General features: G+C 38.1%; 2 protein-coding genes across 2 annotated transcripts; one reads left to right on the plus strand and one right to left on the minus strand.

Moving 5' to 3' along the window:
- Positions 1-16,535: 16,535 nt before the first annotated feature.
- Positions 16,536-18,684, plus strand: LOC120775992. Its single transcript, XM_040106422.1, has 2 exons — positions 16,536-17,078; positions 17,954-18,684. Exons 1-2 carry the CDS (start codon positions 16,692-16,694, stop codon positions 18,326-18,328), a joined length of 762 nt encoding a protein of 253 aa, XP_039962356.1. The 5' UTR covers positions 16,536-16,691; the 3' UTR covers positions 18,329-18,684.
- Positions 17,155-19,162, minus strand: LOC120775991 (putative nuclease HARBI1). The gene is made up of 2 exons (XM_040106421.1): positions 18,654-19,162; positions 17,155-17,916 (listed from the first exon to the last, which is right to left on the minus strand). The coding sequence occupies exons 1-2, from the start codon at positions 19,092-19,094 to the stop codon at positions 17,164-17,166; spliced, it is 1,194 nt and encodes a 397-aa protein (XP_039962355.1). The 5' UTR covers positions 19,095-19,162; the 3' UTR covers positions 17,155-17,163.
- Between the last annotated feature and the right edge of the window lie 969 nt (positions 19,163-20,131).

Here is a 20,131-nt window from a genome sequence, read left to right on the forward strand (position 1 = left end):
CTCCAACTAGCTGGCCAAAAGACGGAAGCAGTACTAATCACAAGCAGGAAGAAATTAGAGGTCGCTACACTCAATATTGACGGATATACGATTACCACACAGCAATCTCTGAGATATCTAGGAGTGATGATAGACTCGAGGTTAAGTTACAAGACGCATATAGACAAAGCTTGTGAAAAAGCATCTAGGGTGACGGCGGCGCTAACAAGGACAATGGCCAACATTGGTGGACCAAGTCAGAATAGACGAGCCCTCTTGGCCAAAGTGAGTCAGTCTATACTTATGTATGCTGCACCCATTTGGGGGATAGCGCTGCAGCAGAAAACATACGCAGAAAAGGCGAAATCAATAGTACGACTGAATGCAATCAGAGTTGCATGTGCCTTCCGCACTGTATCACATCAGGCGGCTGGAGTTATATCAGGCCTCATGCCACCAGACATAATGGCCATGGAAATGAAGCGAGTATTCGACAAAACGAAAAGCAAAGGCGCTCGCTTAACAAATGAAGAGAGGAAGCAGGAAAGACAACGGAGCCTAACTGAATGGCAGAAACGATGGGACGAAGCAACTACGGGGAGATGGACGCACAGGCTTATTAGAAGCATACAACCATGGATAGAACGGAAACACGGGGAAACTGATTTTTACCTTACGCAGTTTTTAACAGGTCATGGATGCTATAGAGAATATCTACACAAATACGGGCATGACGACGGAACAAACTGCTCCTACTGCTGCAACAGCAATGAAAATGCATTGCATATCTTCTTTTCCTGCCCAAAATATGAAAAGGAAAGACTAGAAATAGAGAATTTGATAAACGATCGCGTGACTCCGGAGAACATAGTGCCTTACATGATCGAATCGAAGGTGGTCTGGGACAGAATGAGAGCGTGGGCAGCTATTGCTATGCAAGAGTTAAGAAAGAAAGAGTGGCAACGCAGCGAAAACAGAAGGATAAATCGGAATCAGACCGAAATTGTGTGAATGAAGAGCCGAATGGCTAAGCTTGGTCCCACGATGTAATGCCTAACGGCGGTCCCGTGGGCCAAATACAAGCAAAGACGACGGAGTTTAGGGTTTAGTACGTAGGCGTACTGTGTCGCAAGTCCAGCTTGGGCGTGCGGCCAATACGAATCGTGCATATCGTCCGGAAAAATGACGATATCTTTGAAGATTCCCCCTCCGAAACCAAAAAAAAAAAACAAGCGACCTCGCTTCATTCATAAAAACAGACGCCGTAACATCTCCCCGAGCATGCCTTTGCCTACAAGCGTCTTTTCGCGACGATGGCAAAAGCTAAAAATCATAAATGGAACAACTTTCTGATGCTTCTTCACAGAAAGAAGTGACAAAAGTGGCAACATAGCCGTTGTCGATTTACAATATTTGTCTAAAATATTTTTCCGTGACTCGCAAAAATCTGCGTCGATATGTATGCACGCGCATACATCTTCATACATATTTACGCTGGTTTGTCGGCGACGCTGTTCGAGCAGCAAGGGAAGCGGTAACAATCGGCGATCGTTTGTTAGTTTCTTTCGGCACAGCTCGGATTTTCTACCAACAACACAATGTTGTGGCGCTTTACCGTCGCGTTAGTGTTTCGACACATAGAAGTACTGAGCACAATGAGCGCGACCGACTGCAAACGAATATATTAGAATACACACGTTCTTAGGGACACAGTTATTGAGCCAGCTGCACAACTACATAACTGTGTCCATAAGAACGTGTCTATTTTAATATTTGACAGATGTCGCTTGCAGTCTGTCGTCCTCAATTTGTTCAGCACTAGACTCTTTGACAAAACGCAAGTTTCGGCCATTGGTTGACCGTGACAACGGAGATACGAAAGAAGTATGTACGTACATATGAATGTGGCTGGCATTTGCTTTCGTAAACATACAGACAAATGTGCTAAAGAAATAATATATGTATGTATATGCCATAAAAATTCTATTGGTACAAATATGGAAATGATAACGAAATAATGCGAATATGCATATTTCATGAAGGTCATTAATTTTTTTTTAAGAAATGAAGTTCATTTGACACATCTTCGCTATGTAATAGACGAAATAAATATAACTTTTTTGAAATAATTAAAAATTAAAAATAAAATTAATTATTTTTTTATCTAATTTTTACATTTTTGCAAAAAACTAAAATTTTACAATTTTTCTGAAAAAATGGTTCATATGATACAAGATCACTATGTGTATATGTCTCCAGAGAATGCTTACATTACATTCTTTGTGTGACTTTTGCATATTTTTCTTCAAAGCATTTCTCATTCATTCTCGCATGAATTCAGTCGTTTTACATATTTTCTGCCACTGCAGAAGTGCTACTATTCTCGCTTCAAATAGATCAGAGCACGGCGACTTCCTCTTTGCGAGTTCTATCAGCTTCACAGCTGAGTAGCGCAATCGAACCATCATGCAGATTTCGATTTGCCTTCTCTGCTGCGGCAGAGTTCTATGGAGAGGTTGCCGTCGAGAATCGTATGATGATTCGTGCGTGCTCTGGCCGATAAATCTGAACTGTTGAGAATTGAGCACTTTCAGTAATCAGAAATCGATGTAAAACGACTGAATGCATGCAGAATGAATAAAGAGAATGCTCGAAGAAAAATGGCAAAATCACACAAAGAAGAAATGAAGCATTCTCTGGAGACACATATGCGTGATCTTTAATCATATGAACATTTTTTCAGAAAAATTGTAAAATTACAGTTTTTCCAAAATCATCAAGAATAGATAAAAAAATAATTAATTTTATTGCAATTTTTAATTATTTCAAAAGTTATATTTATTTCGTCTTATTACAGCGAAGATGTCAAATGAATTTTCATTCAAAAAAATTAATTACCTTTCATGAAATATGCATATTCATTATTTCGTTATCATTCATATATTTGTACCAATAGAATTTCTATGGCATATACAATTGTTTGCACATATATATTATTTCTTTGGCACTTTTGTCTGTATGTTTACAATACTGAGCTCCTATATCTACATACATATGTACCATCCATTCATAGTAACAGAAAGTGTCGCGTGCGCTTCTTTCGCATCTCCAATGTCATCACGGTCGGTAATGGGCTGAGGCACTTGCGTTTTATCAAAAGTCAAGTAACTTCGAACAAATTGAAAGCACGACGGACTGCAAGCGATCTGTCGTTAATCCACATCGCGTTCTTATGGACACAGTTATGTAGTTGTGCGGCTGGCTCGGTAACGTGATGCCCTAAGAACGTGTATTCTAATATATTCGTTTTGCAGTCGGTCGCTCGTTGATGCAGTCCTATGGCATGTCGAAACACTGACGACGGTAAAGCGCTACTGGCTGTGTTGTTGGTACGAAATCCCAACTTTGACGCCGAAAGAAGGCAACAAACGATCGCCATTGTTCGCTTTCACTGTGTTGCTCGGCTGGCGTCGCCCTACATATCGTGCGTAAGTAATGTATGAAGATGTATGCGCGTGCATACATATCACGCAGATTTTGCGAGTCACGGAAAAATATTTTGAACAAATATTGTAAATCGACAACGGCGTGTTACTTTTGTCACTTCTTTCTGTGAAAATCATCGAAAGTTGTTCAATTTATGATTTTTAGCTTTTGCCATCGTCGCCAACGTGGCTTGTGGCAGCAAAGGCACGCTCGGGAGAGGCTACGGCGTCTGTTTCATGAGAAGATGAGGTGTCGGTGGCATATGCGCCTGCGTTTATGAACGAAAATGTTTTGTTGTAAGATTTACTACATTTCCAGCTTCGCCAATGGCTGCCTGACTTGTGCCGTTTCTGCTATTTAGGCTAATTATTGTTTTTTATAACATGCTTTTAAATTCTTATTGGCGACATATTCACGTAATACCGCATACCTGTATGTTTGTATGCTTATGTATTATTTGTTCGGAGTGTATGCGAAATATATGTACATATAAGTATATACATATGAATGTAAGAATATGCACATGAATGCGCGCACAAGACCGCTTGCACGGTGCACGAGTTGCAAGATTTTTCCACCTAATGCAACGGCACAACAACAAACACACGCAGAAAAATAGTTTGCAATGACTGTAAAAATATGTCGAGACCAAAGCCCATCTTTATTTTCGTGCAATTACATGTAAAAATTAATTACAACCCTTTGCTAGCTGTCATTTTACTTTAATACATATTTTCTTGTTAAATTGTTGAGGAAGGTAAATTTTAAATAGATTTTATAATTTCTATTTAAATTATAAAGATTTTTTTACAGTTTTTTTTAGTTGTGTTTTATTTGACCAGCAAATTAAGCTATTAGCTTATTTTGTATGGAAGTACTCTATAGTGCTCCATACACGAGCACACAAGTGCGTTCGATCGGTATATGAATTCGTTTGCCCATACACGACACACAAATCCATTTTGCGTCCGTTCTTCACAGAGTTAACATGTGCGACAGGCAAGCGGAACATTTCTTGGAATTTATTTCTAATGTAGCATTTTTATCTATTTCATGGAATTTCGTTAATAAGTTATTCCAACTTTTATTTTTCTTACACTATGTATGTATATATATGAGCGCTTAGGCAAAAAGCGAAAACTTTGAAGCGTGATTTCTCGGTTTTTCATTTTTACGATTATTCTTAATTGGCGGGCAGGATAGAAAAAAAAACTAAACGTCGTATGGAATTAGGGCAAAGTTTATTATCATTGACATAAAATTATCTTATATTTAAACTAAAAAAAATATTAAGAAAAGTCAAGTTTTAACATATTTTTAAACAGCATAAAGAAACATTGTTTTCGTCAAAAGCCACTACTTATTAAATTTTTAATAAAATTTTAAATTTTACACTTTTTTTTGGAATTTGTTTAGTTTAACTAGAAGATAAGTTAATAAAAAATATGAATCTCTTTGAATTTTTTGTTTCCGATAGAAATTGCGACCTGCATCCTGGCCGCCGTCCGAAAAATGTACATGCGAGATGCATCGGGTAATTGCTTCCCAAAGGCAGAATATCAAAGATTTCGTATCCAAAAAATTTGTGAAAGATGTTCAAATATATAACTATAAAGCACATTCACCGTCGAACTGTCATCGTAACCGGTTGCTTTTCGCTCTGTGCTTATTGAGTTTGTTAAAACGGTATAACGGTTTGTTCTGCGTTTATATTACGCTCGTGCTTTGTTTGTGAATTAATTTTTTATCGTTTTATATCTTTTCAATCACTTAATTTCTTAATTTGTTAAACTAAAATTCGCGTTTACTATGGCCCCTGGGGCCACCAAATTAGGGGATAATAGGTTTTCCCTATTATCTCCAATAATGAAAAAGAAAAGAAAAAAACCAAATCCGATCCCGTTAGACCAATTTCCAGAATTACCAGTCTCAAACACGGATGATCCAAAATTTTTGGTCATGTCATCGCTGGACGACAACAAGCCACTTAATTCGTCATCATGCTTCGCTACGTATAAAGGTATTCAAGCAATCAGTAAGGAAGTAAGTAAAGTTACTGAGCTACGTGATGGTAGCCTACTGCTCTTTGTAAATAACAACAAAACAGCTAGCAAATTTCTTTCTGCAAAAATTTTACCTGGCGGAGGTCATATCAATGTCAAGCTTCATAATACTTTGAATGCTGGTTAAAGGCACCATATACGCCCCATTCCTGAATAACTTATCAGAAGAAGATATTGTTGATGGTCTAAAGGAGCAGGGTGTTTCTGCTGTACATAAGTTTTCACGAATTGCTGACGGCTCCCGTAATCCTACGGGTGTAGTTTTATTAACTTTTGATAAATACAAACTTCCTGAAAGAATTGATGTTGCCTGGAGGAACCCTCACTGTCCGTCCGTATTACCCTAATCCTATGCGTTGTAAGCAAATGTCAATTAATTGGCCACACAGCAAAATACTGCCGTAATTCACCTTCTTGTGTCTCATGCAACCTCCCCTTCCGATCATACTCTCACCTACTGAATGTAAGAGAATAATGTGTGCAAATTGCTCGGGCGACCACCCGGCATCATCTAATACTTGCCCTAAATATCAACAATCCAAAGAAATATTAAAAATTAAAACTATTTATAAATGTAGTATGCGTGAAGCTGTTACCAAGTATAAAATTCAATTTTCTCATACAACTTCTAATGCAAACTCTTTTGCCTCTATAGCTAAAATTTCTAACAATACTAATCAAATCAATAATGAAACAACACCTAATAACAAATCCAACAATCCTACCAAAACTAATCTAACAACAACTACAGACATCAATTCATCTAAACAATCCCTTCCAACCCATCCTACCTCCTCTTCTGCCACTTCTCCTTCCCCTCTCTTTTCCCCTTTATCCATCTCTGACTCTCCTCTCAATATCCTTTCCTCCTGTCCTATCACACCCCCCCCCACCCTCTCCTGCTCGCAAGATCCTCTTGCATTACCCAATTTTCCTTCTTACAATGAAGACATTTAGTTTAAATAAAATATTCGTAGCTTAACTTTTTTCTTTTATAAGTTTACATATGATATGATTACACTTCTTCAATGGAACATTAACGGTTATGTTAATAATTATATTAACTTAGAGTTACTTATGGAATCGTACAATCCATCTATTATCCTGTTGAATGAAACTCACCTATCTTATAATGCCTCAGCTTTTACCCCTAGGGCTTATGTGGGATATTTTATTAATCTCCCACATAACACCACCAACAAGCAGGGAGTTGCCATCCTAGTTAAAAGAAATCTACCCCACGTATTACTTCCCATACCCCTTTCAATTTTTCCTTCTGTAGCTATTGAGATCCTCGCCCCCTATAAAATTTCAATCATCTGTGCTTATTCCCCTCCTGATCAATCATTTTCTACTACTGAATTTTTAAATCTTTATTCCTTCCGGTTCAAATCCTTTTTTATCTTGTGTGGTGACTTCAATGCTTGGGAGTCCCCTTTGGGGCTCTGCTTCGGCTAACTCCAAGGTGACGTAGCATTGAGGATGCCTCCACTAAGATCCAACTGCATTGTTTTAAATGATGGTTCCCCCACCCATTTTTCCACTCACTCTACCTTCACTAATATTGATCTTTCCATATGTTCTGCCTCCCTCTCCTCAAAAATATCTTGGTGTTGTATTGATGATCTCCATGGCAGTGATCATTTTCCCATCCTTTCCAAAATATCTACTTCTCGCCCTCATTCATTTTTTAAGCCCAGGATTCGGTTTAAAACTGATTCGGCTGATTGGGATAGGTTTGAAGAAGCCTGTTTTTCGCATTCACGTTATTTCCCCTTTTCTTCCAATATAAATCAAGAGGCTTCTAGAATCCAAAAAATTATACGTTCTGCTTCTAACTATTCTTTTTCCCCTTTCTTCTTCCTAAACCAAAGTCAAGCTTGCTCCTCTTTGGTGGAATAATGAGCTTTCTGCACTCAAGAAATCTGAAACAGAACGCATGGCATCAATTTAAACGTTTACGTTCTAGTGCAAACTTAATAGCTTACAAAATCCAATGCACTTTTTCGCCATAAAGCTAAGGCAGCTAAGGTTCATTGTTTCCAAGAATTTACGAATAATATCACTTCTTCTTCGGATTCTAGAAAAATCTGGACTGATATGAAAAGACTGGCTGGTTTATCACCTTCTTCTCCTATCACTTATTTAAATACTCCTCGGGGCACTCTACTATATCCCAAAGATATAGCCTTAGAGTTTGCCACCCACTTTTCCAATATTTCTTTGGACTCCAATTTCTCTTCTGATTTTTCCTCTAGCAACCTTTCTTCTCTTTTGCTCTCCTTACCTTCCTCCTTCCACCTTATCTCAATCAGCTGAATATTTAGATGCCGATATATCTGAACTTGATTTTAATTTAGCCCTCTCGTCAGTCAAGGGCAAAACTCCTGGCATTGATAAAATCTCTTACCTTATCATCAAGCACCTTCCTCCATTCCTTATATCCCGTCTAGTCAAACTTTACAATAGTATTTTTCTCAGTGGCAACTACCCTGTCCTCTGGAAGACTAGCGCGATTATTCCTATTTTAAAACCTGGTAAACCTCCTGGTGTGGTCAGCAGTTATCGTCCCATTTCCCTTCTTCCTTGCCTTGGTAAATTGATTAAAAAGATTATTGCTACTAGACTCGCCTGGTATGCTCAATCTAATAATCTCATTTCGCACAACCAAGTTGCGTTCAAGAGGGGGCAGGGTACGTTGGATGCTCTCCTGCACCTTGATCATTTTATCTCTGATTCTCTGTCCCACAAAAATCATGTTTCTATTCTTTCTTTAGATTTCCTAAAAGCATTTGACAGGATTAGGATTCATGTAGTGTTAAGACAGCTTAGTAGGTGGAGAGTTGGGTTCTCGTATTTTTAACTTTGTCAAATCTTTCCTATCCAACCGTAAATTAAGTGTTATCATATCCAATGTTTCATCCTCTGTTCTACCATTAGATAATGGTACCCCACAAGGGTCACCGCTCTCGGTGATCCTATTTACTATTGCATTTGATGAAATCAGTACCATTCTATCAGATTTTGTTACTATCCGGCATCAGATTTATGCTGATGATTTAATTTTATTCTCAAAAACTTCAAATTTGACTTCAGTAACAATTACTTTCTCTGAAATTTTATTGCGTCTTTCTCGTTGGTCCTCTACTTCAGGCACATCAATATCTTTTCCTAAATCGAAATTTTTTCATATTTGTAAAAAACATCAATGTACTATCCCAACGCTCACATTTGATAATACAAACATTTTGTGTACAGATAGTATTAAGTTCCTTGGTATTGTATTAGACTCTAAGTATACATTTAAGAAACATTGTCAGTATATAAGAAAAAGACTTTTTGTTAATTTAAATATTATTAAATACCTCTCATGTAAGCGCTCACTCATCGGCTCGGCTTTACTGGTCAACGTCACTAAAGCCCTCATCTCATCTGTAATTAATTATGGCTTGGAAATTTATGGACATCATTCTAAGAATCATCTAAAGATGCTTGCTGCGCCCTATCATTTCTTCAGTTCGTTGTTTCTCTTCAGTGGACTTTCAATCATCACTTTGCAGAAAGAGGTCTCCTAAAATACCGTCTTCTATTTTTTAAAAGTGCTTTTGTTTGCTAAAACCAATGAGTTGCCGCTTAAAATATTGATGCCTTGCAGTAAATATATTCCACCGTGGAAAGTAAATGAATCTTCTTTCATTAGTGATCTTACTTTTCTTCGCAAATCCATCACTCCAAGCACTGTGTATAAATCTCGATTTTTGGAATTATCTGCGCACTTCAAATCTTTTGGTTGGCAGTTTATATACTGATGGCTCCAAATCGTCGCATACATCTTTGCTGTAGTTGATGATAACCAACAAAAAGAATATCGTATGGTTTATTATTTCCCATTTTGTTCAATTTTTACCGCTGAAGCTATGGGTATTCTCAAAGCTGTCCAGTATGCAACAAAACCTTTGGTAAATTCATCATCTGTACAGATGGTCTATCGTGTTTTTCAAGCTTTAAAACCGCAGTAACTACAATGACGCTATTATTGGCATTAGATCGCTGTTGTTTTCGTTAGCACATAGACTAAAAATAATGTGGATACCCGGTCACTCTGGAATCATTGGAAATACTTTTGCGGACTCGGTGGCTAAGGAGGTGTGCATCACTCCAACAACTACATCTGCCTTGTTTGTTAAGAGTGATATAAAACGGCTTATTATTCAACAAAGATCCACTAAATTGGCGCTTGATTGGATGAATTACAGACACCACTACTCTAAAATAAATTCAAATCGCATCAAACCATCCTTTCCGTCATCGCTTTCATCTAATTATATCATTCCATATATCAGACTTCGCATTGACACACTCCATTAACACACACACGCTCACATACTAAATGGCACTCAGATCAACCAATGCCCATTTTGTGATTCAGATTTAAATCTATTGCATCTTCTGCAACATTGTCCAGCACTTCAAACTCATAGACTGTCAAACTTCAATAATACTGATCCAATAATTTTATTGATGGATCCCTCAAGCAACAACATTTCGAAAATCTACAACTTTTTGAAAGACAGCGACCTTCTTCGACGCATAACATAACCAGTGAAGGCCGATAGCCCATGATGCTAGTGCTGCGTATTTTTCTTAAGTTTGTATAATAATTGTATTATTATGTAAGCTTTTATAAAATAAAAAAAAAAAATAACTATAAAGCCTAGAAATTTCTGCTTGAATCAATAATTTGTTTCCTCCCAAAAATCCTCAAAAATCGATTTTGAAGCCTCGAAAAGCCGGCTCTCCCCTTAACTCTGCCATTGTCCGCGATCTTCACTGTTCGGCGACACGAGAGAAATGAGATTTTGTGCGCCGACAACGCCATACGATAAACATGTTCGCGCACCGATCGTAAAAAATCAAACATTTTCGCGAACATGGATCGGCACGCGAACAAGCCCATACACGATAAACCGCAAGCGCACACATACCGATCGAACGCACTTGTGTGCTCGTTAATATGGGCGCTTTAGCCAAATATAATTATGTCGGCTTGTCATAAAGCTATCATATCTTGTATATTCAAGAATGATGAAATAAGATTGCGCAATGCGCATGTTTGCTTTCAGTCAGCTGTTCTTGGTGACGTCACGGTTGACTTATTATTCGCGCGCGCCTTTGAATGTGAAAGAAATTTGCAGTTTGAAATGGGTAATTTATAGGATTTTGATTACAATAATTTTACTTCTTTAAAACCAAACACTCTTACAGGTTTAAGTTCGCGGAGTCTTACAAAGTTGCTACCTAGCGCTTTTCTCACGTTAACCAGATTAACTCCTGCAGAGGCTAATGAATGGCAGAAAAGGATGGAGTCTCGTTTAAACCACTGTTTCTTATCCTAATTGTAATAATAATCTTAACTAACAATTTATCCCCCTTTATTTTATGCTAATGTATGTATGTTTATTATATTTTTGCAGGCAATATTGCATGCATTAGTGTCAGTTGATCTAAATTCCACTGACCCAATTGAGAAAAATGATGACTTGAAGATTCTCAACAACGACGGGCTTGAAAATTCATTTAGGTACATCTGCCACAAACTTAATAAAGACAACCCCGAAATTTGTGCCAATTCAGAAAATTGTTCGTCTTATACCTGGGTGGATCACCTTTCTGAAGGAGGACTCTCAAAACCAACAGAAATGTTGATGGAGCATATGAGACCCTTGCAAGCAGTATTTGACGATGTAAATGGTACTGATTTGCATATATGTACAAATTACCACCAGAAACACTTAGATTTAAGTAATTTTGTAAATTGTAGCTCGAAAGTAAAAAAATAATTGTTTTCAGAGCAAGAATGTATTTTAGGATTCGTTCCTTAAATAAAAGAAACTTTATCGAACACATGTATAGCAAAAAAAGAAATTAAATAAGACAATAAATTGATACTCGGTCACAAAATATTCAATCTTTTTATTTGCATAAATGTACATATATGGTTGAAACAAACACAGCAAAGAGACAAACTTAAATAATACAATGAAAACACAATTAAATGAATATGTAGGTAAATGTTCACTATTAAATATTCACTTATATTGATATCTTTTATTAATATTCACTTATATTGATGTTAAATTTGATGATATTCATGATTTTGTATGCCTACAATACAAAATTGATTCTTATTGCAAAGAAAAACAAACAACAGAAAATCAGCTGATTGTACGTTGGACAACCGTGACGTAGATGCGCAGAACGAACAAAATTTGAACACCTCATTGCGCAATCTTGTTTCTATCATTCTTGTTGTATATTGAACTAGAGGCATTGCCAGTTCATCGCTTTTTTCATTCACAATAGCAAGGTTTTTCCCCAAAAAAGTAGTTGGCAAGACGAGAAACCTCAATTTGATGAATGAAAATAGCCGGGTGTTATTGACCATCATAAGCTAATAGCTAAATCATGGACAAATAAAACGCACTTAGCTTATTCCATATATTCGCTTAAAAATTAATTAGGTTGGTAATGCGGACAAGAACAATCAGCTGATATGCAACTTAGTTTGAAATTTCAATTTTGTAAACAGAATATTAATAACTATGCAAATATATTTATTTTAGTTATTTGAGGTCTAGAATACATAAAACTGAAAACAAGTGTACATATTTGTCTTAATTTTAACTCAATACTCATTCAAAAATATATAATTTTGGCGTAAAATATATTTATTTTTCTTCACATTCCCTGGTTGAGTATGTGAGAGAACAATGTTAACAATTCACAGCGTGAGTTTTATGGTTGTGAACTAAATTTCTTGGTTTAAGTTTTACAAATGTCTTTATGTTCTCTGATAAAACGACGTTTATTATTAATATAAATCGAGAACAAATTAAAGCGCTACGATTTAGAATAGCATCCCCACGGCGCGGCAAAAAAAATAACCCTGGCAACCCTTTTCTTATTGAGCAAATGCAGAGAATTTAACTAAAATAAAATAATTAAAATAAATCTTTATTTACAACAAATATTCAAAAAAATAATATACAGAAACGTTATAGTGAAGTGTTACTAAGCGAATGGTAGGCACCTTGTCGCGGTGCAGGGGCTTAAACTGCAACACAGTACGGCATCTCCCAACCATCAGGGGGATGCTACATAGCATCTCTCCTGGGGGCTGGCAGAGGCTGCATGTGTGCGGCGACCAAGAGCTGCCACCTCCTAATCCGGGGTGTTATACGACTCCCGTGCCCATTGGATGATTTGCAGCCAGGAGGTAAATTCGGCTGTGTTCGAACGGAGCATTCCCAACACCGGGCCGCCTTGGGAAGTAACGGCCTTACCGCGTTAAGGGGCTCTGGCGTGGCGGACCCTTCAGATTCCCCTTCCAAAATAATAGACCGGGAGGCCCACAATACGGGCTAAACGGTCGTACGAACAAGATGAACAAGGAAAACAACAACAGCAACGACAACAACCAAAGCAGTAACATCAACAACAACGGCGAACAGCTGCACAAGTACCGCAAGCGAGAGTGGCCCAGGGGCTAGACGAAAGTTCAGCTTCCTAAATGCCCTGTCGCCGGAAAAGCAAGGACTCTTTGATGAGCACGCGCGACGACGACGACGTGCCCTCCTGCAGCGGCAAGAGAACATCCCACGTACCTCGGAACCGGGACGCCGAGGAGGTCACGACGACCCACGAAGAGCGGGAATGAGTGGAGCCACTCTCAAGTCGTTCCTCAGATTCCTTCAAGACGACATGACGTCGGAGACAGCTGAAAAGTGGGCTCTGAGTAGGAGCAGGGGGAGCAACCCCTCTCCTAATAATGCACAACGCGCAGGTGCCAACGGTTCGTCTGCAACAAGACGCAGAAATCAGAGGCGGCGCCGAGCCAAAGCAGCCTCGTCGGTGGGACGGAGCGAAGTTAAGCTGGCACCCCAAGAGGAACCCAGTCGAACAGAGAAGAGGAAAAGCAGCCAAATAACTCCTACGGGGCCACCCAGGTCTAAAAGAATTCGAGAGGATAAACCACAGGAAGCCAGTGGAAAACGCTCCAACCCCAACCAGCAGCCGACGAGAGCCGCAAGCCGAAAATACTCGAATGGCAGTGTTGCCCCGCTACTACCCGGCGGAGGCCCTAGGGTCCGAACAGCAGACTGCTCTCCAGGACTGCCTAGTGAACGCTTTGTTCGTGGGCGATGAGTACAATGGCGCCTTTAACGGCATCTTCTTTAAGGGTGGTATGCTGCTGGTCGACTGTCAAGATGAGAAGTCGGCCACCTTCTAACGGAAAACACGCCAAGGCTAGAGGGTTGGAAGGGTTCGGCCCTGTGTGTTAACAGAGGCGATGATATACCACAACTGCAAAATATGGTGGTATTCTTCCCCAGAAGTGCGGACAAGAACTACGACATGCGCTTGGTTTAGTGAAAAACCAAAACGTGGGCTTAAGAACCACGGCGTGGAAGTTCGTATCGAGCAGTGTTGTAGATTCAGGGTGGAACCTCAACATAACAGTAGACGATGAATCCTACAAATACATCAGACAGAAGGGATTCAAGCTGAACTTCCGATTCGGCAGAATAGTAATGAGGCCATGGAGGCCCAAGGCAACGTCAACGGCGAGCCAAGAACCTACGACGGGGATGACCACAGCACCGGCTCCATCCGTAGTCAGCTCAGCAGTGCAGGAGGCGACTGCCTCTGTGGTTACGGGAGAGCGGCACGAGTCCCCCAACGATCCCATCCCGGCTGGGAAGGCTGTGACCACCGCCACGGATGAAAGCAGGAGCAACGAGCTCCCCAATGAGCAAGATGGCATGCTGCCATCCACCCAAGAGCTCCTGGAAGGGCTGGAGATGCAGGTTGATGAAGAGATCGAGGACGAGGACCTGTCTCTCATCGAACCCATACTATGAGCTCTGGATTTGGAGAGCGTCACCTTTCCATTTATACCTATTTTATCCCCGAAATCCGGGGATGCTATTCTAAAATTAACCCAACTAAAGTTTTCCATAAGCATAGCATAAATTGAGGAATAAGTAAGTACAAAAAATTTAAAAGAAATTTGCAATAGTTAATTTTAAAAATAAATATTGAATTTCCAATTTCACATTTAGCTCTGCACACATAAATAGTGCAGTGTACCGCTTCTGTGGAAAATAACAAAATTTGTTACGACATTTCTAAGGTGTTATTACTTTGTAGTAAGGTCAACAATTTTTCAAAATTGCTTGGTATCATCGGTGCAAACTTTCCATTAACATTTTTGAATTTTTTTTTAGCAATCTGTATCTTAGCATCGCCTCATAGCACCATAAATTTACAATGGGGTCTACATCATTAATAATTTCTGCAGTGAGCCAATTCTTCAAATTTTTAACTATGTGCTGTGGATAATTGTCATGTATAAAAATCACAGGCATCAATCGAGAAAGTTTTGTAATAATTTTGAGAATGTTCGGGTATAAAAATTGGTTCATTCTACCATCTATCTTCCCCAACTGTTCAACGCCGTATCAAGACGATCCCCCAGACCATCACGATACCATCGCTGTCTTGAACGGTTTTTGAGATGTATCTGGGTTATATGCCTGACACCACCTTTGTTTCATCGCTCTAAAGTACTTTTTCCAAAATTTGACGAGTCCTTAAATGTTTTTGTTTGAAAAACTCAGCCGTGTTCTTATATTGGCCAGCATGGTTTCCCTCACCTCATTCATCCAAATCATTGAGCATCACTGAGACGCCTCAAATTCCTCTTCTATTTCAGTCACAATCTCCCGAAAATATTTAAAAAACATCAGGCTTGGCTATTTTGATGATGCGTCTATAAGAATGTACCAATATTTCCATACAGACCAAAAATCAGAGATAAAGAGATCTTTAACTCCTCTCTCACTGGAAGTGAGAGAGCAATTGCTAAACGTCAAAACCTACTGAACTTTGACAGCTAATCGAGTTCAGTAGGTTTTGATGTTCAGATGGATAAGACAAAATACAGCCTAAGACCATGTTCAGACCGACACTTAACACGACACGATTTCGGCTGTTTAATGGATTATCCCACTAATCTTAAAAATTTATCAAGATTTCGCCATACAAAAATGACAGTTCCAAATCACTTCATTGAAATGATTTGAAACTGATCCATGCTAAATTTCTCTGTGCGACTCTGATTTTGCGCAATCTACTTGTCAGCACTGGAAATCTGTTACATTATCACAGCTGATTTAGACACTACAAAGGGAAAAAAATGTAAACAAACAAATTTTATTTTTATGCAATGAATCTAATTTCATCTGAAAATCGACTTAACAAATGAAAAAATGCATCCATTATTTCTATTATATGGAAAATATTAAAAACATCCGTCTTTTTATTTCAAAATACTATATGACAATCTTTTCTTTTGATAAATATTAAGCGATGTGAATTCTTGAATGACAATAACAGCTGTTTTTTGATCTTTCTAACGGCAGTGAGAACACTGTTGGGTTATGAAATGCTTAAATATAATCTAATCTTTTAAATTTTCGGTCTGAATATGGTATAAACCGATAAAAGGAACGGTTATCATTGTCGTAATCTTTTATTAGGGGTATTCGCTTGCTCTGGCAAGATTGCAGATTGCAAAAATACTATACCGAAATATACAAGGGCACGAGAGCACCCATTGCAGAATCTAGGATACTATATATGAATGGCTGATTCGGCCAATTTATTGTGAATGACTATTATGCATGGCGTACATTTTTAAAACATTGCACGCAAATATACATGGGTTTTGGTCTGACATATTTTACAGCCATTGCAAATAATTTTCTGCGTGTGTTTGTTGTTGTGCCGGTGCATCAAGAGGAAATATATGCAAGAGAATACCCCTTATGTTTATATTTTGACATGATTGAAAATCGATAGTTTTTACTCTTTCTAACCTTAGGTTTCGCGATTCAATAGCGGCCTTTACACGGTCACATATGTGTGACATCACACCAAGTTGGACCGTGTAAAGGGGAAAAAAACATGCTTGTCACACATGTTCAAAGTTTTTAAACTTGTTTAATTTTTCTGCTGGTGTGTGACACAAATTTGATCGTGTAAAGGGCTGCTTGATGCACGCAGTATATTTTTTCAGTCGAAAAAAGACAGTGAACAAAAATGGTGTCGCGCATGAACGAACAATTTTGGAAAGAGTTCTTTGAACTCTATAGAAGTTTTCCAGAACTGTGGCAAGTAAAAAGCGAGTGCTACAAAAACAAAAACAAAAAGAATGCAGCTTATGAAGTGCTTCTAACAAAACTAAGAGAAATTGATAGTAACGCTAGTTTAGACAATTTAAAGTGTAAAATTAATTCATTACGGTCATCTTACCGCCGCGAATTTAAAAAGAAAAAGCGAAGCGAAAAATCTGGCGCTGGTGTGAAGGACATATACGTACCTACGTTGTGGTACTTTGATGACCTCTCTTTTTTAGAGGACCAGGTGCAATTAAGCGGCTTCTCTTCAATCAAAATTGAGGAGAATGAAGAAGATATTGTTGAAGAAGTAAGTAAATAATACAATATTTTTAATTTACAAAGTATGCATTTATTTTTAATGACTATTTTGTATATATATTTTTTTTATAAAGTTAATTTTCCAATGAACCGACACTATTGAAATATTCACAAAATATGTTTCGAATTTCCATGGCTTTGTTGGAATAGTTTCGGCTTGTGGTATTTTGTAATTCTGCCATTTCAATAAATTGCTTATCATTCTCTTCTACTCGGCGAAGATATGAAGCGCTACTACGTTTACTTAAAAAATTATGCAAATAACATATCGCAAGTACAATTTTTGAGCATTTTTCTGGGGATAAATTTATGGTTGTCAGCAAAATACGAAATCTTGAAGACATAATTCCAAACGCATTTTCCACAACCCGTCTTGCTCGTGATACTCGGTAGTTGTACTGTAGCTGCTGGTGTGTCAATCCTCTGTGGCTATATGGCTTCATAAAATTTTCATGCAGTGCAAAAGCGTCATCTGCTACAAAAACAAACGGCAGCTCTTTGTCAAAACCATGTGGTTTAACTGGGGGAGAAATTTTTAACTTTCTCTCTTCATGCATAACTGCAAAATTTGAGTTTCCATAAACATCACCATCAGACACTCTTCCATTAGCTCCAACTTCGACCATTGTAAATTGATATTTTGCATTGACAAGTGCCATCAGTACAATGCTATATGTTTTCTTGTAGTTGAAATAATAAGCTCCTGAATGTGGTGGTCTTTTAATGTTGATGTGTTTGCCATCAATAGCACCAAGACAATTCGGAAAATTCCACATTTCAAAAAACTCCGTAGCAATAATTTTCCATTCTTCTTCATTTTTGGGCATCTGAAATAATAACAATATTATTTTTTATATCGTTTAGAATCGAACACCTTCTGCAAAGAAATATAAAAAAGATTATAGCCGAAAAGAAAGGAGTGAGTTGCTAGCTAAGGCAGTTGAAGTTCTTGATAATTCAAACCAACAGAAGGACGATGCAAGCACACTTAGCTCAACGTGGGAATTGCTTTTCAGAAAACTTTCTTCCACACAACAACTCTTTGCCAACAAAGCAATAGTGGAAGTTTTATATCAAAGAGCATTGGAACGCTTGGATGAAAACTCCTACAAATTATTCGAAAAGAAAACGACACAGCATGGCTTTCCACCACGATCATCTTCAACACCATTTTTTTCGAGCGATACTTCATCAGCAGCTTCACAATATTTTGTTTCCACACCGCTGCAAAGTCCTTAGCTTATATCACTTCAATCCCATGCGCACAAACTCCAGCCATCCAGAGCAGTCATCACTCTACAACAGTCAAGTCATCACTCTGGACCACAACAACCTCAGTTTATACCTGCAATCAACATAAATTCGCATGCGAATGGAAACAACCTTGACGCGACCACAAAATATAGCAATTTTAATGAATTATTCACCGATTCAGATTATACTTAACTTTTTTGAAATGTAATTATTTTAAGTATAGTTTATAAGCACTCATATTCCTCCCTTTATGGCTTTAGTCTTTTACATTTTGAAAAATGTCTTATGTTTTTTGTTGAATAATACATACAGAAATAAAATCCTTGAGTACTTTTACTATTGATTCACATGTTTCTATTATTATTTTGCTCAAAGTTGGGGTAGCAATGCGTGACGGAAATTTTAAACTTTCGTAGGACTCTCCAGTGGCCAAAAATCTTAGCGTTACGGAAAGACGTTCATTCGGTGAAATTGCATCTCTCATAATAGTATCTTGCTTTTCGATTAATGGCGTTATCAGCGCCAAGAGGTCGTTGTAAACTGCAACATCCATCCTTAAAAAGTTTTTGTAATCCTTTGGGCAAGATATTTCCAGTTCTTTTAACAAATTTGTATGCGAACGTTTTGGTCTTTTCTTACGCCAATCTTGCACCCAAATTCGTTTTTTCTTGCCACTTTTTGCAATTTCTTCCTCTTTCTCCATTTCTAAAATTTCTTCAATCAGAAGAGCTGCCACTAATGCGCGTGCCATGTTTACTCGTTAAAAGCTGAACCATAGATAACTTGATCAGAATCTCTCGCTTGTCAGCTGGCAAGGCACCCTGATCTGTTTTCTGAGCTGGCAACAAAACACAATCAAGGTGCCGTCAACCAGCAGTTAGTGAAAAAGGCGGGACGCCAGAAGAGCAGCGCTATAATTACTTTACGAAATTAGTGTGAAATGAAATTTCATTGAACTGTGCGAACATATTTTGGCAAAATAAATGTTTATGTAAATTACTTAATAGGGGTATTCTCTTGCTCTTGCAAGATTGCAGATTGCAAAAATACTATACCGAAATGTACAAGAGCACGAGAGCACCCATTGCAGAATCTAGTGATATATGAATGGCTAATTCGGTCAATTTGTTGTGAATGACTATTAAGCATGGCTATTGTGAATTGGCGCACCTTCTGCATACATTTTTAAGAAAAAAAACTGTAACAAATCTTTAAAATTTAAATAGAAATAATAAAACCCATTTAAAACTTATCTTCCTCAACAATTTAACGACGTAATATGTCTTTATGTAAAATGGCAACTACAACAGGGTTGCAATTATATTTTTGCGTGACATTGCACGCAAATATACATAGGTTTCGGTCAGACATATTTTACAGCCCTTGCAAATATTTTTCTGCGTGTGTTTGTTGTTGTGCCGTTGTAAATCTGCAATTCTTGCACCGTGCACCGGGTCTTGCAAGAGCAAGAGAATACCCCTAATGATTTTGCATTTTAGCATTTATATAAGTGTGGCGAATGAAACACCACATTTATATAAAATTACAGATTATTTATTAAGATAACTCCAAAGACTTCTTCCCTTGTTGGCGTCTGTACAAGAAGTGACGCTTCTTAAAACTAAAAGCTTAGAATTCAAAGTGTAAACACAATGGCTACGACAGACTGCAGCGGCACGACAGTGAACTGAAAACGTCGTTGTTCATCTTACTACATGTACATTTTGAGAAGCAACAACAACACAATGGCCGGCATGTACACAAAACAACGCAGTTGTCCATTTTGCA

The sequence above is a fragment of the Bactrocera tryoni genome, chromosome 4 (assembly GCF_016617805.1).
Source record: "Bactrocera tryoni isolate S06 chromosome 4, CSIRO_BtryS06_freeze2, whole genome shotgun sequence".
Lineage (NCBI taxonomy): Eukaryota > Metazoa > Arthropoda > Insecta > Diptera > Tephritidae > Bactrocera > Bactrocera tryoni.